General features: G+C 59.8%; 1 protein-coding gene across 1 annotated transcript in view; it reads left to right on the plus strand.

Annotated features, from left to right (window-relative positions):
* The first annotated feature begins 884 nt into the window (after positions 1-884).
* LOC134342246 (lymphocyte activation gene 3 protein-like) overlaps positions 885-24,272 on the plus strand; it is a 37,706-nt gene continuing 14,318 nt past the window's right edge. Inside the window, exons 1-2 of the mRNA XM_063040207.1 lie at positions 885-1,148; positions 19,647-20,003. Of these exons, the coding sequence (XP_062896277.1) occupies positions 938-1,148; positions 19,647-20,003 (568 nt within the window). The 5' untranslated portion in view covers positions 885-937. The remainder of the gene's footprint in view (positions 1,149-19,646; positions 20,004-24,272) is intronic.

The following is a 24,272-nucleotide window of genomic DNA, read 5'->3' on the forward strand; positions in this document are numbered from 1 at the left end:
GAGAGGGGGGAGATTAAAAGAGGGAGAGAGTGGGGAGAAGGGGAAAGAGATGGGAGAGAGGGAGTGTGGGAGAGATGGCAGAGAGACAGGGAGAGGGAGACAATGGGGGAATGGGAGAGGCAGGGGGGAGAGTTGGAGAGAGGGAGAGGCAGTGGGGAGAGTGGGAGAGAGGGAGAGGGGGAGGGGAGATGGGGAGTGAGTGGGAGAGAGGGGGTGAGATTAAAAGAGGGAGATAATGGGCAGAAGGGGAAACAGATGGGGGAGAGAGGGAGTGTGGGAGAGATAGCAGAGAGACAGGGGAATGGGGGAATGGAAGAGGCCGGGGGGAGAGTTGGAGAGAGGGAGAGGCAATGGGGAGAGTGGGAGAGAGGGAGAGGGGGAGGGGGAGATGGGGAGTGAGTGGGAGAGAGGGGGTGAGATTAAAAGAGGGAGATAATGGGCAGAAGGGGAAACAGATGGGGGAGAGAGGGAGTGTGGGAGAGATAGCAGAGAGACAGGGGAATGGGGGAATGGAAGAGGCCGGGGGGAGAGTTGGAGAGAGGGAGAGGCAATGGGGAGAGTGGGAGAGAGGGAGAGGGGGAGGGGGAGATGGGGAGTGAGTGGGAGAGAGGGGGTGAGATTAAAAGAGGGAGATAATGGGCAGAAGGGGAAACAGATGGGGGAGAGAGGGAGTGTGGGAGAGATAGCAGAGAGACAGGGGAACGGGGGAATGGGAGAGGCCGGGGGGAGAGTTGGAGAGAGGGATATATTGGCGTGTCCCTGAGAACCGACAAGGGAAAAGTGGTTGCACGGTCGGGACGAGGAGAACGCTTGCAGGAGGGAGGAGGGAGAGGCTGAGAGGGTGGAATTAGTCGGCGAGAGAGAGACAGAGAGAATGAAAACATGAAAGAGAGGGTTATGACGAACATGCTGCGAGGTGTGAAACTGAACGGGAGATATGCGTCAAACAGCGGTCCGCCCCTTCACTGCAGCTGACAAGTTCTCTCCGTATAAAGCGGCTCCGAGCCAGGGGAGCGTTGAGACAGACTTTCCGTTTGACGAGTTAATCTGCCCCGCCGCCTCTCCTCCCCTCTCCCCTCCCCGAGCAGGCATGGATCTGCGCGCCGTCTCTGCCTTCTGCCTTCTGTTCATCGCCTCTGCCTCTGCGGGTGAGTGCGGGCTACCGAGGGGAGCGGGCTTGTGGGGTGGGGGGAGGCCGGCGGAGGGGAGGAAGGGGAGAAGGTTGGCGGGAGGGCAGCCGGCCGCCGCTTTGCCGCGAAGCTTCAAATTCCGCCCCTCCGGGCAGCTGGGACAGAGGATCACGGAGAGAGGGCCGGCGTGTGAGGGAGTGAGTGAGTGTGTCTGAGTGTGGGAGAAACACAACCACAGACTCACGGAGCACAGAAGCACGGCGACAACCGCGTCAGACCTCCGAGTCCACCCCAAGCCACCCTCCGGCCAAGTCCCGCCGATCCGCGCCCAGCCCAAATCCACCCCTCCCAGCCATGTACCCGTCCAAGCTCCCCTTGAATGCTGCAGCTAAGCCTTCGTCCACCACTGCCCCCTTTCCACACTCCCCCCAAAACACGTCAACCACTTCCCCTGGCAGCTCTTTCCACAGACGGACCACCCTCTGGGACAGAAAGCTACCCCTCGGTTCCCTTTTGAGGTTTTCTCCATCCCCACCTGAGACCTGCATCCCCTGGCCCTTGCCTTCCCCAACCCGGTGGTGGGTGGGAGGGGAGAGAAACGTACACCTTCTCCCTGTCTACGCTTTCGGGAGGTTGACGGGACACGGAGCTGGGCCGAGAAGCGGCAGATGCAGTTTAACCCGGGAAAGAGTGTGAGGCCACTCACTTTGGGAGCTCGAAGCTGAAGGCAGGATTCTTAGCATTGAGGGGGGACAGAGTGACTGTGGGGTCCGCGTCAACAGGTCTCACAAGTTGACGAGGGGGGAAGAGGTTAAGAAGGGGTGCGGTGCGTTGGCCTTCATTAGTCGGGGGACTGAGTTCAAGCGCCGTGAGGTAATGTTGCATTGCCGGGTCATCCAGGGTATGCATCCAAGGGGTCCCTCTTGGCCCCCTTATCTACCTGTTTCGCCACCCCTGACAGGGCACTTCACATATCCACCACTCCCTGTGTAAAAGACTTACCTCTGACATTTCCTTCCCCCCCACCCCAAACACAGACACATGCACACTTTCCTCCAGTCACCTTAAGATCATGCACACCTCCCAACCTGCCCCTTATCCCCCCCCCCCGCCGTATTAGCTATTTCCAAACTGGGGAAAAGCCTCTGGCCATCCACTCAATTTATGCCTCTCATCATCTTGTGCACCTCTATCACGTCACCTCTCAGCCTCCTTCGCTCCAAAGGGAAAAACCCGAGCTCGCTCAACCTCTCCTCACAAGACACGCTCTTCAATCCAGGCAGCATCCCAGTGAATCTCCTCTGCACCCTCTCTAATCCAGGCAGCGTCCCGGTGAATCTCCTCTGCACCCTCTCTAATCCAGGCAGCATCCCAGTGAATCTCCTCTGCACCCTCTCTAATCCAGGCAGCATCCTGGTGAATCTCCTCTGCACCCTCTCTAATCCAGGCAGCATCTTGGTGAATCTCCTCTGCACCCTCTCTAATCCAGGGAGCATCTTGGTGAATCTCCTCTGCACCCTCTCTAATCCAGGCAGCATCTTGGTGAATCTCCTCTGCACCCTCTCTAATCCAGACAGCGTCCTGGTGAATCTCCTCTGCACCCTCTATAATCCAGGCAGCATCCCGGTGAATCTCCTCTGCACCCTCTCTAATCCAGGCAGCGTCCTGGTGAATCTCCTCTGCACCCTCTCTAATCCAGGCAGCGTCCTGGTGAATCTCCTCTGCACCCTCTCCAATCCAGGCAGCGTCCTGGTGAATCTCCTCTGCACCCTCTCTAATCCAGGCAGCATCCTGGTGAATCTCCTCTGCACCCTCTCCAATCCAGGCAGCACCCTGGTGAATCTCCTCTGCACCCTCTCTAATCCAGGCAGCATCCTGGTGAATCTCCTCTGCACCCTCTCTAATCCAGGCAGCATCCTGGTGAATCTCCTCTGTACCCTCTCTAATCCAGGCAGCAGCCTGGTGAATCTCCTCACAAGACACGCTCTCCAATCCAGGCAGCATCCTGGTGAATCTCCTCTGCACCCTCTCTAATCCAGGCAGCGTCCCGGTGAATCTCCTCTGCACCCTCTCTAATCCAGGCAGCATCCTGGTGAATCCCCTCTGCACCCTCTCTAATCCAGGCAGCATCCTGGTGAATCTCCTCTGCACCCTCTCTAATCCAGGCAGCACCCTGGCGAATCTCCTCTGCACCCTCTCTAATCCAGGCAGCATCCTGGTGAATCCCCTCTGCACCCTCTCTAATCCAGGCAGCATCCTGGTGAATCTCCTCTGCACCCTCTCTAATCCAGGCAGCACCCTGGCGAATCTCCTCTGCACCCTCTCTAATCCAGGCAGCACCCTGGCGAATCTCCTCTGCACCCTCTCTAAAGCTCCCACATCCCTCCGATAATGAGGTGAGCAGAACTGAACACAATGCCCCCAAGTGTGGGTCTAACCAGGGTTCTGTAGAGCCGTGACATTACCTCGCAGATCTTGAACTCAATCCTGCACCCCCCGCCCCGACTAATGAAGGCCGACACACTGTACGCCTTGTTAACCCCAACCCCCCTCCCGCTTCTCACACCGACTTCTGTAAACTCGACTGTTGTGCATGAAAATGCCAGGGGGGGACCAGCAGTGTCTGAGATACTCAGACCACCCCGTCTGGCGCCAGCGATCATTGCGCAGGTCAAAGCCACTCGGATCGCATCTCCCCCACCCCCCGTGTTCTGACGTTGGAACTGAACCTCCTGACCGTGTCGGCGCGCTCTCCTCCATCGAGTCGCTGCCAGCTGGGCTCCGGCGCGTCCAATAAAGCGGCCGCGGGCAGGCGGGGCTAGCTCGGCCGGCAGGGGTTGGTCTGGGCCGCGGGGGCCTTGCTGGGATCCAGAGGTATCCGGCCCAGCGGGGTCTTCAGGGGCCAAGAAATGAGGCACAAGTAAATCTCTCTCAAAATGGCGAGCGACACGCCCTGCCGTCCAACCACAACCGGGCTTATCCTGTCCACCCTTGTCAAACCCCGTGTTAAATCCCCCCGGTGTGAGATGGGATTCCACCTTTAAGTTTGACAAGCGGGTTAACGCAGTGGGTTCCCCCCGCCGCCACCCCAGCTTCGCACTATTGCCAAAATCGAGCAGTTTCTCTCTTTCAAGGACCTCGAGAAACCCATCCGCGCCCTTTTACCCTCCCGCTTGGACGGCACCAACTCCTGTATGCTGGGATTAGTCAAGTCAATAGACAATAGGTGCAGAAGTAGACCATTCGGCCCTTCGAGCCTGCACCGCCATTCTGAGATCATGGCTGATCATCTACTATCAATACCCGGTTCCTGCCTCGTCCCCATAACCCTTGATTCCCCTATCCATAAGATACCTATCTAGCTCCTTCTTGAAAGCATCCAGAGAATTGGCCCCCACTGCCTTCTGAGACAGCGCGTTCCACACCGCCACAACTCTCTGGGAGAAGAATTTCTTCTTCAACTCTGTCCGAAATGACCTACCCCTTATTCTCAAGTCATGCCCTCTGGTACTGGACTCTCCCAGCATTTGGAACATATTTCCTGCCTCTATCTTGCCCAATCCCTTAATAATCTTATATGTCTCAATCCGATCCCCCCCTCAATCGTCCCCTGTCCCGTCCGCAACTGGTCCAGAACGCCGCAGCCAGGCTCCTGACAGGTGCCCGGAACAGGGTCCATATTACTCCGTTCCTGGACTCACCCCCACTGGCTGCCGGCACGGTTCAGAATTGACTTTAAGGTTCTCCTGTTTGTTTATAAAGCCCTAAATGTGTAGTCCCCCCAACCCCACCCCACCCCGCTTATATCGCAGACCTTCTAACCTCTTGTTCTACTTCTGGGTCCCTCGGCTGACCTGGGGCTCCTGGCTGTCCGGCGACCTGAACTCAGGCTCAGGGGTGACCGCGCCTTTGCTGTTGTAGCCCCGAGACTGTGGAACAGCGTCGTTCCCCCCCCCCGCACTCCCTATCAGATCTGCCCCCTCCATCCACTCCCTATCAGATCTGCCCCCTCCATCCACTCGCTTAAATCCAGGATCAAAACAACACCTTATTTCCCGTCTGGGTAGCCTCCAACCTGATGGCATGAACATCGACTTCTCTAACTTCCGCTAATGCCCCTGGTACCCCATCCGTTATTTATTTATATACACACATTCATTCTTTCTCTCTCTCTCTCTCCTTTTTCTCCCTCTGTCCCTCTCACTATACCCCTTGTCCATCCTCTGGGCTTCCCCCCCCTTCCCCTTTCTTTCCCCCTGGGCCTCCCGTCCCATGATCCTCTCGTATTCCCTTTTGCCTATCACCTGTCCAGCTCTTGGCTCCATCCCTCCCCCTCCTGTCTTCTCCTATCATTTTGGATCTCCCCCTCCCCGTCCCACTTTCAAATCTCTTACTAGCTCTTCCTTGAGTCAGTCCTGACGAAGGTTCTCGGCCCAAAACGTCGACTGTACCTCTTCCTAGAGATGCTGCCGGGCCTGCTGCGTTCCACCAGCGACTTTGATGTGTGCTGCTCAAATCTTACTTTCATTCACTGTCGTTTGAACCCTCCTGATGCGGCTCATTTTTTGGCTTGTGTCCCTAGGCCCTTGCGCTGTTGTCTTTTTATTTGGTGCCTATAAGCTGTTGGCCTTGTTGGTTACGCCCTAGTTTCTCGTGTTTGTGATGTTAGCTATTTGATCTGCACAGCGCTCTGGTCAACGTCGGTTGTTCTTCAGTGTGCTGTATGAATCAGTTTGACTCGACTCGAACACGAGGGAGTCTGACAGATGCTAACGTCGAACTGTGCATTTCGTGTGTGTTGCTTGACTTGACTTGCCTGTAATTATTTTTTTAAAAAAAAGCTACAGATTACAATTCTACTTACATCTATCTGCAGGACTGTGCTAAACTCTCAGGTTGATATGACACGAAGCTGGGTGGCAGTGTTAGCTGTGAGGAGGATGCTAAGAGGATGCAGGGTGACTTGGATAGGTTGGGTGAGTGGGCAAACTCATGGCAGATGCAATTTAATGTGGATAAATGTGAAGTTATCCACTTTGGTGGCAAAAATAGGAAAACAGATTATTATCTGAATGGTGGCCGATTAGGAAAAGGGGAGGTGCAACGAGACCTGGGTGTCACTATACACCAGTCATTGAAAGTGGGCATGCAGGTACAGCAGGCGGTGAAAAAGGCGAATGGTATGCTGGCATTTATAGCGAGAGGATTCGAGTACAGGAGCAAGGAGGTACTACTGCAGTTGTACAAGGCCTTGGTGAGACCACACCTGGAGTATTGTGTGCAGTTTTGGTCCCCTAATCTGAGGAAAGACATCTTTGCCATAGAGGGAGTACAAAGAAGGTTCACCAGATTGATTCCTGGGATGGCAGGACTTTCATATGAAGAAAGACTGGATGAACTGGGCTTGTACTCGTTGGAATTTAGAAGATTGAGGGGGGATCTGATTGAAACGTATAAGATCCTAAAGGGATTGGACAGGCTGGATGCAGGAAGATTGTTCCCGATGTTGGGGAAGTCCAGAACGAGGGGTCACAGTTTGAGGATAAAGGGGAAGCCTTTTAGGACCGAGATGAGGAAAAACTTCTTCACACAGAGAGTGGTGAATCTGTGGAATTCTCTGCCACAGCAAACTGTTGAGGCCAGTTCATTGGCTATGTTTAAGAGGGAGTTAGATATGGCCCTTGTGGCTACGGGGGTCGGGGGGTATGGAGGGAAGGCTGGGGCGGGGTTCTGAGTTGGATGATCAGCCATGATCATAATAAATGGCGGTGCAGGCTCGAAGGGCCGAATGGCCTACTCCTGCACCTATTTTCTATGTTTCTATGATATCTGCAGTTGGGGCAACTGAGAGTTTTGCGCGGGACTCTGCATGTGTCTCTGCGGGGTGAAGAATAAACAATTGGCTTATTGGTCGTGACGGAGTGTCTCTCTGGTGCTTCCCTCTCCCTCCCCCCTTTTCCCAACCATTCTCAGTCCACAACAGAGACCCGTCCCAGAATCATGTTTACTGTATAACCATATAACAATTACAGCACGGTACATCCGTCACTGAAGGCAAGCATACAGGTACAGCAGGCAGTGAAGAAAGCTAATGACATGCTGGCCTTCGTAACAAGGGGGATTGAGTATAGGAGCAAAGAGGTCCTTCTGCAGCTGTACAGGGCCCTGGTGAGACCACACCTGGAGTACTGTGTGCAGTTTTGGTCTCCAAATTTGCGGAAAGACATTCTTGCTATTGAGGGAGTGCAGCGTAGGTTCACAAGGTTAATTCCCGGGATGGCGGGACTGTCATATGTTGAAAGATTGGAGCGACTGGGCTTGTATACACTGGAATTTAGAAGGATGAGGGGGGATCTGATTGAAACATATAAGATTATTAAGGGATTGGACACGCTGGAGGCAGGAAGCATGTTCCCGCTGATGGGGGAGTCCAGAACCAGAGGCCACAGTTTCATGATAAGGGGTGGGCCATCTAGAACGGAGTTGAGGAAAAACTTTTTCACCCAGAGAGCCGTGGATCTGTGGAATGCTCTGCCCCAGACTTGGCAGTGGAGGCCAAGTCTCTGGATGCTTTCAAGAAAGAGATGGACAGATAGTGGAATCAAAGGTTATGGGGGATAAGGCAGGAACTGGATACTGATAGTGGATGATCAGCCGTGATCACAGGGAATGGCGGTGCTGGCTCGAGGGGCCGAATGGCCGACTCCTGCACCTGCTGTCTGTTGAAACAGGCCATCTCGGCCCTTCTAGTAACGTGCCGAACTCTTACTCTCACCGAATCCCACCGGCCTGCCCTCAGCCCATAACCCTCCATTCCTTTCCCCGTCCACGCTCAGCATTAGAGCAACACACACGAAGTTACTGCAGCGCTGCGTGAAAATCTCAAGCACTCTCGCTACACGCACGCAGCTCAGACTTTGACACAGTGCAGCAGATTATCTGCCTCTCTACCTCGGAGAGCAAATGAGCAGACCGCAAAAGAAGGGAAAACACGAACACGAGGGAATCTGGCGGATGAGGCGGTGTTCGTGGGTTCAGTGTCCGTTCGGGAATCTGATGGCGGAGCTGGGTGGGGGGGGTAAGCTGAGTGTGTGCCCTGAGGCTCCTCTCCCTCCTCGTTGACAGTGCCCAATGAGAACAGGGCGCCCGAATTGAATTGGCTTTATTTCTTCCGCCCTTCACGGACGTGAGGAGTTAAAGTCTGGGCGTCTGAACGTGCGATTTACAGTAATTTGTGATAAATGGTAGGTACGACAGGAGAGTCAAAGTAACACAGAAATACCAATTGCATCAGCGTGAATTAACCACGCTGATGGTCTGGTGGGAGAAGCTGTCCCGGAGCCTGTCGGTCCCGGCTTTTATGCTGCGGTACCGTTTCCCGGGCGGTAGCAGCTGGGACAGTTTGTGGTTGGGGGTGACTCGAGTCCCCAGTGATCCTTCGGGCCCTTTTTACGCACCTGTCGCTGTAAACGTCCTGAATCGTGGAAAGTTCACGTCTGCAGATGCGCTGGGCTGTCCCGCACCCACTCTCTGCAGAGTCCTGCGATTGAGGGGGGTACGGTTCCCGTACCAGGCAGTGATGCAGCCAGTCAGGATGCTCTCAGTTGTGTCCCTGTAGAAAGTTCTCAGGATTTAGGGGGCCCATAACAAACTTCTTCAGCCGTCTGAGGTGAGACAGGTGCTGTTGTTCCCTTTTCACCCACACGGCCGGTGAAAACAGACCGCGAGATGTTTATGCCGAGGAATTTGAAGCTGTTCACCATCTCAACCCGAGGTCCATCGATGTCAATGGAGGTTAGACCGTCTCCCTTCCTCCTGTCGTCCACGACCAGCTCCCGTGTTTTTTTTTGCGACATTTCGAGGGAGAGGCTGTTTTCTTGACACCACCCTGTCAGGGGAGGAGTGATGGGGGTGGGTGGTCTTTCTGAGGCATCGCCTTCCGAAGGTGTCCCGGACACTGAGGGAGGCCAGGGCCCGTGATGAAGGAGGACTTTATTCCTGACCCTGTGCACAGTGGCCCCTCACACGAGAGAGAGAGAGAGAGAGAGAGAGAGAGAGAGAGAGAGAGAGAGAGAGAGAGAGAGAGAGAGAGAGAGAGAGAGAGAGAGAGAGAGAGAGAGAGAGAGAGAGAGAGAGAGAGAGAGAGAGAGAGAGAGAGAGAGAGAGAGACACAAACAAAAGAGCAGATCGTGGCAGCCTTACCCTGCAGACTCGCTCACCCGGGAGATATTTCGCTGATAAGGCGATGGCCCACGAAATAGTCGGCGTGGCGTGACACAGAGGCTGCAGTGAAACTCGAGAGAAGCACTGAGTCAGCATTTCGTCAGTGACGGGAAATTTCCAGAACAGCTCTGCTCGTGTACCAGGGCAGGACACGCAGCGTGAGGGGTGGGGAGTGTCGCGGGACAGGGAGACTTCGGTGTACGAGGGTAGGACACACACCCTGAACGGTGGGGAGTGTTGCGGGACAGGGGGACCTCGGTGTACGAGGGTCTGTCACGCACCGTGAATGGTGGGGAGTGTCGAGGGACAGGGGGACCTCGGTGTCCGGGGGTAGGACACACACCGTGAACGGTGGGGAGTGTCGAGGGACAGGGGGACTTCGGTGTACGAGGGTAGGACACACACCGTGAACGGTGGGGAGTGTCGCGGGACGGGGGGACTTCGGTGTACGAGGGTAGGGGACACACACCGTGAACGGTGGGGAGTGTCGAGGGACGGGGGGACTTCGGTGTACGAGGGTAGGGGACACACACCGTGAACGGTGGGGAGTGTCGAGGGACAGGGGGACCTCGGTGTACGAGGGTAGGACACACACCGTGAACGGTGGGGAGTGTCGAGGGACAGGGGGACCTCGGAGTACGAGGGTAGGACACACACTGTGAACGGTGGGGAGTGTCGAGGGACAGGGGGACCTCGGTGTACGAGGGTAGGACACACACCGTGAACGGTGGGGAGTGTCGAGGGACAGGGGGACTTCGGTGTACGAGGGTAGGACACACACCGTGAACGGTGGGGAGTGTCGAGGGACAGGGGGACCTCGGTGTACGAGGGTAGGGGACACACACCGTGAACGGTGGGGAGTGTCGAGGGACGGGGGGACTTCGGTGTACGAGGGTAGGACACACACCGTGAACGGTGGGGAGTGTCGAGGGACAGGGGGACTTCGGTGTACGAGGGTAGGACACACACCGTGAACGGTGGGGAGTGTCGCGGGACAGGGGGACCTCGGTGTACGAGGGTCTGTCACGCACCGTGAACGGTGGGGAGTGTCGAGGGACAGGGGGACTTCGGTGTACGAGGGTAGGACACACACCGTGAACGGTGGGGAGTGTCGAGGGACAGGGGGACTTCGGTGTACGAGGGTAGGACACACACCGTGAACGGTGGGGAGTGTTGCGGGACAGGGGGACCTCGGTGTACGAGGGTCTGTCACGCACCGTGAATGGTGGGGAGTGTCGAGGGACAGGGGGACCTCGGTGTACGAGGGTAGGACACACACCGTGAACGGTGGGGAGTGTCGAGGGACAGGGGGACTTCGGTGTACGAGGGTAGGACACACACCGTGAACGGTGGGGAGTGTCGAGGGACAGGGGGACTTCGGTGTACGAGGGTAGGACACACACTGTGAACGGTGGGGAGTGTCGAGGGACAGGGGGACTTCGGTGTACGAGGGTAGGACACACACCGTGAACGGTGGGGAGTGTCGCGGGACAGGGGGACCTCGGTGTACGAGGGTCTGTCACGCACCGTGAACGGTGGGGAGTGTCGAGGGACAGGGGGACCCCGGTGTACCAGGGTAGGGGACACACACCGTGAACGGTGGGGAGTGTCGAGGGACACAGGGGGACCCCGGTGTACGAGGGTAGGGGACACGCACCGTGAACGGTGGGGAGTGTCGAGGGACAGGGGGATCCTGGCGTACGAGGGTAGAACGCACACACCGTGAACGGTGGGGAGTGTCAAGGGACAGGGGGACCTCGGTGTACGAGGGTAGGACACACACCGTGAACGGTGGGGAGTGTTGCGGGACAGGGGGACTTCGGTGTACGAGGGTAGGGGACACACACCGTGAACGGTGGGGAGTGTCGAGGGACGGGGGGACTTCGGTGTACGAGGGTAGGACACACACCGTGAACGGTGGGGAGTGTCGAGGGACAGGGGGACTTCGGTGTACGAGGGTAGGACACACACCGTGAACGGTGGGGAGTGTCGCGGGACTGGGGGACTTCGGTGTACGAGGGTAGGGGACACACACCGTGAACGGTGGGGAGTGTCGAGGGACGGGGGGACTTCGGTGTACGAGGGTAGGACACACACCGTGAACGGTGGGGAGTGTCGAGGGACAGGGGGACTTCGGTGTACGAGGGTAGGACACACACCGTGAACGGTGGGGAGTGTCGCGGGACAGGGGGACCTCGGTGTACGAGGGTCTGTCACGCACCGTGAACGGTGGGGAGTGTCGAGGGACAGGGGGACTTCGGTGTACGAGGGTAGGACACACACCGTGAACGGTGGGGAGTGTCGAGGGACAGGGGGACTTCGGTGTACGAGGGTAGGACACACACTGTGAACGGTGGGGAGTGTCGAGGGACAGGGGGACTTCGGTGTACGAGGGTAGGACACACACCGTGAACGGTGGGGAGTGTCGCGGGACAGGGGGACCTCGGTGTACGAGGGTCTGTCACGCACCGTGAACGGTGGGGAGTGTCGAGGGACAGGGGGACCCCGGTGTACCAGGGTAGGGGACACACACCGTGAACGGTGGGGAGTGTCGAGGGACACAGGGGGACCCCAGTGTACGAGGGTAGGGGACACGCACCGTGAACGGTGGGGAGTGTCGAGGGACAGGGGGATCCTGGCGTACGAGGGTAGAACGCACACACCGTGAACGGTGGGGAGTGTCGAGGGACAGGGGGACCTCGGTGTACAAGGGTAGGACACACACCGTGAACGGTGGGGAGTGTTGCGGGACAGGGGGACCTCGGTGTACGAGGGTCTGTCACGCACCGTGAACGGTGGGGAGTGTCGAGGGACAGGGGGACCCCGGTGTACCAGGGTAGGGGACACACACCGTGAACGGTGGGGAGTGTCGAGGGACAGGGGGACTTCGGTGTACGAGGGTAGGACACACACCGTGAACGGTGGGGAGTGTTGCGGGACAGGGGGACCTCGGTGTACGAGGGTCTGTCACGCACCGTGAATGGTGGGGAGTGTCGAGGGACAGGGGGACCCCGGTGTACCAGGGTAGGGGACACGCACCGTGAACGGTGGGGAGTGTCGAGGGACACAGGGGGACCCCGGTGTACGAGGGTAGGGGACACGCACCGTGAACGGTGGGGAGTGTCGAGGGACAGGGGGATCCTGGCGTACGAGGGTAGAACGCACACACCGTGAACGGTGGGGAGTGTCGAGGGACAGGGGGACCTCGGTGTACGAGGGTAGGACACACACCGTGAACGGTGGGGAGTGTTGCGGGACAGGGGGACCTCGGTGTACGAGGGTCTGTCACGCACCGTGAATGGTGGGGAGTGTCGAGGGACAGGGGGACCTCGGTGTACGAGGGTAGGACACACACCGTGAACGGTGGGGAGTGTCGAGGGACAGGGGGACTTCGGTGTACGAGGGTAGGACACACACCGTGAACGGTGGGGAGTGTCGAGGGACAGGGGGACTTCGGTGTACGAGGGTAGGACACACACTGTGAACGGTGGGGAGTGTCGAGGGACAGGGGGACTTCGGTGTACGAGGGTAGGACACACACCGTGAACGGTGGGGAGTGTCGCGGGACAGGGGGACCTCGGTGTACGAGGGTCTGTCACGCACCGTGAACGGTGGGGAGTGTCGAGGGACAGGGGGACCCCGGTGTACCAGGGTAGGGGACACGCACCGTGAACGGTGGGGAGTGTCGAGGGACACAGGGGGACCCCGGTGTACGAGGGTAGGGGACACGCACCGTGAACGGTGGGGAGTGTCGAGGGACAGGGGGATCCTGGTGTACGAGGGTAGAACGCACACACCGTGAACGGTGGGGAGTGTCGAGGGACAGGGGGACCTCGGTGTACGAGGGTAGGACACACACCGTGAACGGTGGGGAGTGTTGCGGGACAGGGGGACCTCGGTGTACGAGGGTCTGTCACGCACCGTGAACGGTGGGGAGTGTCGAGGGACAGGGGGACCCCGGTGTACCAGGGTAGGGGACACACACTGTGAACGGTGGGGAGTGTCGAGGGACAGGGGGACTTCGGTGTACGAGGGTAGGACACACACCGTGAAAGGTGGGGAGTGTCGCGGGACAGGGGGACCTCGGTGTACGAGGGTCTGTCACGCACCGTGAACGGTGGGGAGTGTCGAGGGACAGGGGGACTTCGGTGTACGAGGGTAGGACACACACCGTGAACGGTGGGGAGTGTCGAGGGACAGGGGGACTTCGGTGTACGAGGGTAGGACACACACCGTGAACGGTGGGGAGTGTTGCGGGACAGGGGGACCTCGGTGTACGAGGGTCTGTCACGCACCGTGAATGGTGGGGAGTGTCGAGGGACAGGGGGACCTCGGTGTACGAGGGTAGGACACACACCGTGAACGGTGGGGAGTGTCGAGGGACAGGGGGACTTCGGTGTACGAGGGTAGGACACACACCGTGAACGGTGGGGAGTGTCGAGGGACAGGGGGACTTCGGTGTACGAGGGTAGGACACACACTGTGAACGGTGGGGAGTGTCGAGGGACAGGGGGACCTCGGTGTACGAGGGTAGGACACACACCGTGAACGGTGGGGAGTGTCGAGGGACAGGGGGACTTCGGTGTACGAGGGTAGGACACACACCGTGAACGGTGGGGAGTGTCGAGGGACAGGGGGACTTCGGTGTACGAGGGTAGGACACACACTGTGAACGGTGGGGAGTGTCGAGGGACAGGGGGACTTCGGTGTACGAGGGTAGGACACACACCGTGAACGGTGGGGAGTGTCGCGGGACAGGGGGACCTCGGTGTACGAGGGTCTGTCACGCACCGTGAACGGTGGGGAGTGTCGAGGGACAGGGGGACCCCGGTGTACCAGGGTAGGGGACACGCACCGTGAACGGTGGGGAGTGTCGAGGGACACAGGGGGACCCCGGTGTACGAGGGTAGGGGACACGCACCGTGAACGGTGGGGAGTGTCGAGGGACAGGGGGATCCTGGTGTACGAGGGTAGAACGCACACACCGTGAACGGTGGGGAGTGTCGAGGGACAGGGGGACCTCGGTGTACGAGGGTAGGACACACACCGTGAACGGTGGGGAGTGTTGCGGGACAGGGGGACCTCGGTGTACGAGGGTCTGTCACGCACCGTGAACGGTGGGGAGTGTCGAGGGACAGGGGGACCCCGGTGTACCAGGGTAGGGGACACACACTGTGAACGGTGGGGAGTGTCGAGGGACAGGGGGACTTCGGTGTACGAGGGTAGGACACACACCGTGAAAGGTGGGGAGTGTCGCGGGACAGGGGGACCTCGGTGTACGAGGGTCTGTCACGCACCGTGAACGGTGGGGAGTGTCGAGGGACAGGGGGACTTCGGTGTACGAGGGTAGGACACACACCGTGAACGGTGGGGAGTGTCGAGGGACAGGGGGACTTCGGTGTACGAGGGTAGGACACACACCGTGAACGGTGGGGAGTGTTGCGGGACAGGGGGACCTCGGTGTACGAGGGTCTGTCACGCACCGTGAATGGTGGGGAGTGTCGAGGGACAGGGGGACCTCGGTGTACGAGGGTAGGACACACACCGTGAACGGTGGGGAGTGTCGAGGGACAGGGGGACTTCGGTGTACGAGGGTAGGACACACACCGTGAACGGTGGGGAGTGTCGAGGGACAGGGGGACTTCGGTGTACGAGGGTAGGACACACACTGTGAACGGTGGGGAGTGTCGAGGGACAGGGGGACTTCGGTGTACGAGGGTAGGACACACACCGTGAACGGTGGGGAGTGTCGCGGGACAGGGGGACCTCGGTGTACGAGGGTCTGTCACGCACCGTGAACGGTGGGGAGTGTCGAGGGACAGGGGGACCCCGGTGTACCAGGGTAGGGGACACACACCGTGAACGGTGGGGAGTGTCGAGGGACACAGGGGGACCCCGGTGTACGAGGGTAGGGGACACGCACCGTGAACGGTGGGGAGTGTCGAGGGACAGGGGGATCCTGGCGTACGAGGGTAGAACGCACACACCGTGAACGGTGGGGAGTGTCAAGGGACAGGGGGACCTCGGTGTACGAGGGTAGGACACACACCGTGAACGGTGGGGAGTGTTGCGGGACAGGGGGACTTCGGTGTACGAGGGTAGGGGACACACACCGTGAACGGTGGGGAGTGTCGAGGGACGGGGGGACTTCGGTGTACGAGGGTAGGACACACACCGTGAACGGTGGGGAGTGTCGAGGGACAGGGGGACTTCGGTGTACGAGGGTAGGACACACACCGTGAACGGTGGGGAGTGTCGCGGGACTGGGGGACTTCGGTGTACGAGGGTAGGGGACACACACCGTGAACGGTGGGGAGTGTCGAGGGACGGGGGGACTTCGGTGTACGAGGGTAGGACACACACCGTGAACGGTGGGGAGTGTCGAGGGACAGGGGGACTTCGGTGTACGAGGGTAGGACACACACCGTGAACGGTGGGGAGTGTCGCGGGACAGGGGGACCTCGGTGTACGAGGGTCTGTCACGCACCGTGAACGGTGGGGAGTGTCGAGGGACAGGGGGACTTCGGTGTACGAGGGTAGGACACACACCGTGAACGGTGGGGAGTGTCGAGGGACAGGGGGACTTCGGTGTACGAGGGTAGGACACACACTGTGAACGGTGGGGAGTGTCGAGGGACAGGGGGACTTCGGTGTACGAGGGTAGGACACACACCGTGAACGGTGGGGAGTGTCGCGGGACAGGGGGACCTCGGTGTACGAGGGTCTGTCACGCACCGTGAACGGTGGGGAGTGTCGAGGGACAGGGGGACCCCGGTGTACCAGGGTAGGGGACACACACCGTGAACGGTGGGGAGTGTCGAGGGACACAGGGGGACCCCAGTGTACGAGGGTAGGGGACACGCACCGTGAACGGTGGGGAGTGTCGAGGGACAGGGGGATCCTGGCGTACGAGGGTAGAACGCACACACCGTGAACGGTGGGGAGTGTCGAGGGACAGGGGGACCTCGGTGTACGAGGGTAGGACACACACCGTGAACGGTGGGGAGTGTTGCGGGACAGGGGGACCTCGGTGTACGAGGGTCTGTCACGCACCGTGAACGGTGGGGAGTGTCGAGGGACAGGGGGACCCCGGTGTACCAGGGTAGGGGACACACACTGTGAACGGTGGGGAGTGTCGAGGGACAGGGGGACTTCGGTGTACGAGGGTAGGACACACACCGTGAACGGTGGGGAGTGTTGCGGGACAGGGGGACCTCGGTGTACGAGGGTCTGTCACGCACCGTGAATGGTGGGGAGTGTCGAGGGACAGGGGGACCCCGGTGTACCAGGGTAGGGGACACGCACCGTGAACGGTGGGGAGTGTCGAGGGACACAGGGGGACCCCGGTGTACGAGGGTAGGGGACACGCACCGTGAACGGTGGGGAGTGTCGAGGGACAGGGGGATCCTGGCGTACGAGGGTAGAACGCACACACCGTGAACGGTGGGGAGTGTCGAGGGACAGGGGGACCTCGGTGTACGAGGGTAGGACACACACCGTGAACGGTGGGGAGTGTTGCGGGACAGGGGGACCTCGGTGTACGAGGGTCTGTCACGCACCGTGAATGGTGGGGAGTGTCGAGGGACAGGGGGACCTCGGTGTACGAGGGTAGGACACACACCGTGAACGGTGGGGAGTGTCGAGGGACAGGGGGACTTCGGTGTACGAGGGTAGGACACACACCGTGAACGGTGGGGAGTGTCGAGGGACAGGGGGACTTCGGTGTACGAGGGTAGGACACACACTGTGAACGGTGGGGAGTGTCGAGGGACAGGGGGACTTCGGTGTACGAGGGTAGGACACACACCGTGAACGGTGGGGAGTGTCGCGGGACAGGGGGACCTCGGTGTACGAGGGTCTGTCACGCACCGTGAACGGTGGGGAGTGTCGAGGGACAGGGGGACCCCGGTGTACCAGGGTAGGGGACACGCACCGTGAACGGTGGGGAGTGTCGAGGGACACAGGGGGACCCCGGTGTACGAGGGTAGGGGACACGCACCGTGAACGGTGGGGAGTGTCGAGGGACAGGGGGATCCTGGTGTACGAGGGTAGAACGCACACACCGTGAACGGTGGGGAGTGTCGAGGGACAGGGGGACCTCGGTGTACGAGGGTAGGACACACACCGTGAACGGTGGGGAGTGTTGCGGGACAGGGGGACCTCGGTGTACGAGGGTCTGTCACGCACCGTGAACGGTGGGGAGTGTCGAGGGACAGGGGGACCCCGGTGTACCAGGGTAGGGGACACACACTGTGAACGGTGGGGAGTGTCGAGGGACAGGGGGACTTCGGTGTACGAGGGTAGGACACACACCGTGAACGGTGGGGAGTGTTGCGGGACAGGGGGACCTCGGTTTACGAGGGTCTGTCACGCACCGTGAATGGTGGGGAGTGTCGAGGGACAGGGGGACCCCGGTGTACCAGGGTAGGGGACACGCACCGTGAACGGTGGGGAGTGTCGAGGGACACAGGGGGACCCCGGTGTACGAGGGTAGGGGACACGCACCGTGAACGGTGGGGAGTGTCGAGGGACAGGGGGATCCTGGCGTACGAGGGTAGAACGCACACACCGTGAACGGTGGGGAGTGTCGAGGGACAGGGGGACCTCGGTGTACGAGGGTAGGACACACACCGTGAACGGTGGGGAGTGTTGCGGGACAGGGGGACCTCGGTGTACGAGGGTCTGTCACGCACCGTGAACGGTGGGGAGTGTCGAGGGACAGGGGGACCTCGGTGTACGAGGGTAGGGGACACGCACCGTGAACGGTGGGGAGTGTCGAGGGACACAGGAGGACCCCGGTGTACGAGGGTAGGGGACACGCACCGTGAACGGTGGGGAGTGTCGAGGTACAGGGGAATCCTGGCGTACGAGGGTAGAACACACACACCGTGAAGGGTGGGGAGTGTCGAGGGACAGGGGGACCTCGGTGTACGAGGGTCTGTCACGCACCGTGAACGGTGGGGAGTGTCGAGGGACAGGGGGACCTCGGTGTACGAGGGTCTGTCACGCACCGTGAATGGTGGGGAGTGTCGAGGGACAGGGGGACCTCGGTGTACGAGGGTAGGGGACACGCACCGTGAACGGTGGGGAGTGTCGAGGGACACAGGAGGACCCCGGTGTATGAGGGTAGGGGACACGCACCGTGAACGGTGGGGAGTGTCGAGGGACAGGGGGATCCTGGCGTATGAGGGTAGAACACACACACCATGAAGGGTGGGGAGTGTCGAGGGACAGGGGGACCTCGGTGTACGAGGGTCTGTCACGCACCGTGAACGGTGGGGAGTGTCGAGGGACAGGGGGACCTCGGTGTACGAGGGTAGGGGACACGCACCGTGAAGGGTGGGGAGTGTCGAGGGACAGGGGAACCCCAGTGTACGAGGGTAGGACACACACTGTAAATGGTGGGGAGTGTCAAAGGACAGAGGGACCTCGGTGTATGAGGGTAGAATTATAGGAAAGATGTCAACAAAATTGAGGGAGTACAGAGAAGATTTACTCGAATGTTACCTGGGTTTCATCTCCTAAGTTACAGAGAAAGGTTGAACAAGTTGGGTCTTTATTCTTTGGAGCGTAGAAGGTTGAGGTGAGACTTGATAGAGGTGTTTAAAATTATGAGGGGGATTGATAGAGTTGACGTGGATATGCTTTTTCCATTGAGAGTGGGGGAGATTCAAACAAGAGGACATGAGTTGAGAGTTAAAGGGCAAAAGTTTAGGGGTAACATGAGGGGGAACTTCTTTATTCAGAGAGTGGTAGCTGTGTGGAACGAGAAGTGGTCGAGGCAGGTTCGATGTTGTCGTTTAAAGTTAAATTGGACAGATATATGGACAGGAGAGGAATGGAGGGTTATGGGCTGAGTGCAGGTCAGTGGGACTAGGTGAGAGTAAGAGTCCGACACGGACTAGAAGGGCCGAGATGGCCTGTTTCCGTGCTGTAATTGTTATATGGTTATATATAGGATCTCTCCCCTTGTTGTCGTTTAAAGTTAAATTGGATCGATATATGGACAGGAAAGGAATGGAGGGTTACGGGCTGAGTGCGGGTCGGTGGGACTAGGTGAGAGTAAGAGTTTGGCCCGGACTAGAAGGGCCGAGATGGCCTGTTTCCGTGCTGTAATTGTTATATGGTTACGAGGGTGGGACACACACACACACACACACACACACACACACACCGTGAACGGTGGGGAGTTTGTGAGAAGGAGCGGAGACTAATGGGGACCAAGGGGGTAGTTTTCGACCCAACCGCATCTCTTTCATATCTCGCCCTCTCTCGCTCTCTCTCCTCCTGCAGATCCGCAGCCGGCCGAGCTCGTCCTCGGACAGTTCCATTCAACAGTCACCCTGCCCTGCGCTCTCTCGGGCCCCCAGCGGCCGCCCCGGCTCCTGCTGCGGCGGGACGTGCGCTGGAGCTGGTCGGGGCCGCCGCCGGGCCGGGAGCCGCTCCCGCTCCTGATGGTGGGCTCGGATGGCGTGGTGCGGCGGGGGCGCACGGGCCCGGCCCGGCGGGCCAGCCTGCGGGGCGCACACCCGGGCGACTTCTCCCTGCAGCTGGGGCAGGCCGAGGCCTCGGACGCCGGCCGCTTCCACTGCCTCGCCCAGCTGGGACCCCGGCGGCTGGAGCGGGAGATGCAGCTGCACGTGGTGCGAGGTGAGGATGTTCGCTGCCCTCTCCCCTTCTCCGCCACACTCTCTCTCTCAGCATCTCTCCCCCCCACTATAACCCCTCCCCCTCCCTCTACCCCCTCCCCTTCTACTCCTTCATCCCCTCCCCTTCCTCTACCCCCACTACCCCTCCCGCACCCCTCCCCCCACTACCCCTCCCCTCCTACTCCTTCACCCCCTCCCCCACTACCCCTCCCCCTCCCCTACTACCCCTCCACCTCCTACTCCTTTACCCCCTCCCCTCCCTCTACCCTCTCCCCCCACTACCCGCTCCCCTTCTACTCCTTCACCCCCTCCCCCTCCCTCTACCCACTCCCCCCCACTACCCCCTCCCCCTCCCCCTCCTACTCCTTCACCCCCTCCCGCACCCCCCACTACCCCTCCCCCTCCTACTCCTTCACCCCTCCCCCTCCCCCCACTACCCCCTCACATTCTACTCCTTCACCCCCTCCCCACTACCCCTCCCCTCCCCCTCCCCCCACTACCCCTCCACCTCCTACTCCTTCACCCCCTCCCCTCCCTCTACCCTCTCCCCCCACTACCCCCTCCCCTTCTACTCCTTCACCCCTCCCCCCACTACCCCCTCACCCTACTACCCCCTCCCCTTCTACTCCTTCACCCCCTCCCCCTCCCTCTACCCCCTCCCCCTCCCCCCACTACCCCCTCCCCCTCCTACTCCTTCACCCCTCCCCCCACTACCCCCTCCCCCCACTAGCCTCTCCCCCTTCTACTCCTTCACCCCCTCCCCCTCCCCCACTACCCCCTCCCCTACTACCCCCTCCCCTTCTACTCCTTCACCCCCTCCCCCTCCCCCCACTACACTCTCCCCCTCCTACTCCTTCACCCCTCCCCCCACTACCCCCTCCCCCTCCCACTATCCCCTCCCCCTCCTACTCCTTCACCCCTCCCTCCCTCTCCCCCCTTCCCCTCCCCTCCCTCTCTCTACCTTCTCCCTCTTTCTCACCCTTATCACTACCCCACTCTCTCCCCCTCCTCTCTGACCCTCTTCCCTCATCTCTCTCCTCCATCCCTTCCTCACTCTCCCCTCCTCTCTCTCCAACTCTCTATTCTCCCTCCCCCTCTCTATCTCCCCTCCCTCCCTTCTCCCTCCCTTCTCCCTCCCCTCTTCCTTCCCCAACTCTCTCTCCCCTCACCCCTCCTCTCTTGACTTCAGCCTCTCCCCTCTCACTCACCCTCCACTCTCTGCCCCCTACCTCCCCTCTTCCCTCACCTCTCTCCTCCTCCCCTTCCTCACGCTCCCCTCCTCTCTCTCCACCTCTCTATCCTCCCCTCCCCCTTCTCTCTCCCCTCCCCTCCTCTCTCTCCCCTCCCCCTCCTCTCTCTCCCCCTCTCCCCCCCCTTCTCTCCTCTTTCCCCTCCTCTCTGGCCCTCAGCCTCTCCCCTCTCCCAGACTCTCCCCCTGCCTCTCTACCCCCTCCCTCTACAGGCACGGAGGCGAGGTGGGGAGAGAGAAAGGGGAGATGGAGGACTGAAAGGGACAGAGTGAGAGATGAGGAAGTGGGACAGGGATAGGGGTTGAACAAAACGAGAGAAGGATAAGGCCACACGGCTACAGGGGCACAGTGCATACTCAGTCCTTCCACTGAAGATTTCAGGGGCAAGAACGAGTCACTGGATACTGTCGCTCAGTCCCTGTGGGGGAGGGTTTCACATGCTTTCCCCCCACGCTCCGGGATCAGACACATTTTCCACTTCGTTCTTGGGTCCTGAGTCACAGGCATGACGATCCACACCGTCCCATCACACACTCCCGGAGTCAGACACAGAGTGAATCTCCCTCCACACCGTCCCATCACACACTCCCGGGGTCAGACACACAGAGTGAATCTCCCTCCACACCGTCCCATCACACACTCCCGGGGTCAGACACACAGAGTGAATCTCCCTCCGCACCGTCCCATCACACACTCCCGGGGTCAGACACACAGAGTGAATCTCCCTCCACACCGTCCCATCACACACTCCCGGGGTCAGACACAGAGTGAATCTCCCTCCAAACCATCCCATCACACACTCCCGGGGTCAGACACAGAGTGAATCTCCCTCCGCACCGTCCCATCACACACTCCCGGGGTCAGACACAGAGTGAATCTCCCTCCACACCGTCCCATCACACACTCCCGGGGTCAGACACACAGAGTGAATCTCCCTCCGCATCGTCCGATCACACACTCCTGGGGTCAGATACACAGAGCGAATCTCCCTCCGCACCGTCCCATCACACACTCCCGAGGTCAGATACACAGAGCGAATCTCCCTCCGCACCGTCCCATCACACACTCCCGGGGTCAGACACACAGAGTGAATCTCCCTCCACACCGTCCCATCACACACTCCCGGGGTCAGACACACAGAGCGAATCTCCCTCCGCACCGTCCCATCACACACTCCCGGGGTCAGACACACAGAGCGAATCTCCCTCCGCATCGTCCCATCACACACTCCCGGGGTCAGACACACAGAGTGAATCTCCCTCCACACCGTCCCATCACACACTCCCGGGGTCAGACACACAGAGTGAATCTCCCTCCACACCGTCCCATCACACACTCCCGGGGTCAGACACACAGAGCGAATCTCCCTCCGCATCGTCCCATCACACACTCCCGGGGTCAGACACACAGAGTGAATCTCCCTCTACACCGTCCCATCACACACTCCCGGAGTCAGACACAGAGTGAATCTCCCTCCGCACCGTCCCATCACACACTCCCGGGGTCAGATACACAGAGCGAATCTCCCTCCGCACCGTCCCATCACACACTCCCGGGGTCAGATACACAGAGCGAATCTCCCTCCACACCGTCCCATCACACACTCCCGGGGTCAGACACACAGAGTGAATCTCCCTCCACACCGTCCCATCACACACTCCCGTGGTCAGACACACAGAGTGAATCTCCCTCTACACCGTCCCATCACACACTCCCGGAGTCAGACACAGAGTGAATCTCCCTCCGCACCGTCCCATCACACACTCCCGGGGTCAGATACACAGAGCGAATCTCCCTCCGCACCGTCCCATCACACACTCCCGGGGTCAGACACACAGAGTGAATCTCCCTCTACACCGTCCCATCACACACTCCCGGAGTCAGACACAGAGTGAATCTCCCTCCGCACCGTCCCATCACACACTCCCGGGGTCAGACACACAGAGCGAATCTCCCTCCACACCGTCCCATCACACACTCCCGGGGTCAGACACACAGAGTGAATCTCCCTCCACACCGTCCCATCGCACACTCCCGGGGTGAGACACAGAGTGAATCTCCCTCCACACCGTCCCATCACACACTCCCGGGGTCAGACACACAGAGTGAATCTCCCTCCACACCGTCCCATCACACACTCCCGGGGTCAGACACACAGAGCGAATCTCCCTCCACACCGTCCCATCACACACTCCCGGGGTCAGACACAGAGTGAATCTCCCTCCGCACCGTCCCATCACACACTCCCGGTGTCAGACACAGAGTGAATCTCCCTCCACATCGTCCCATCACACACTCCCGGGGTCAGACACACAGAGTGAATCTCCCTCCACACCGTCCCATCACACACACTCCGGGGGTCAGACACAGAGTGATGGTCCCTCCACACCGTCCCATCACACACTCCCGGGGTCAGACACACAGAGTGAATCTCCCTCCACACCGTCCCATCACACACTCCCGGGGTCAGACACAGAGTGAATCTCCCTCCACACCGTCCCATCACACACTCCCGGGGTCAGACACACAGAGTGAATCTCCCTCCACACCGTCCCATCACACACTCCCGGGGTCAGACACACAGAGTGAATCTCCCTCCACACCGTCCCATCACACACTCCTGGGGTCAGTCACAGAGTGAATCTCCCTCCACACCGTCCCATCACACACTCCCGGGGTCAGACACACAGAATGAATCTCCCTCCACACCGTCCCATCACACACTCCCGGGGTCAGACACACAGAGTGAATCTCCCTCCACACCGTCCCATCACACACTCCCGGGGTCAGACACACAGAGTGAATCTCCCTCTACACCGTCCCATCACACACTCCCGGAGTCAGACACAGAGTGAATCTCCCTCCGCACCGTCCCATCACACACTCCCGGGGTCAGATACACAGAGCGAATCTCCCTCCGCACCGTCCCATCATACACTCCCGGGGTCAGATACACAGAGCGAATCTCCCTTCACACCGTCCCATCACACACTCCCGGGGTCAGACACACAGAGTGAATC

Source organism: Mobula hypostoma, unplaced genomic scaffold, assembly GCF_963921235.1.
Source record: "Mobula hypostoma unplaced genomic scaffold, sMobHyp1.1 scaffold_87, whole genome shotgun sequence".
Taxonomy (NCBI): Eukaryota; Metazoa; Chordata; class Chondrichthyes; order Myliobatiformes; family Myliobatidae; genus Mobula; species Mobula hypostoma.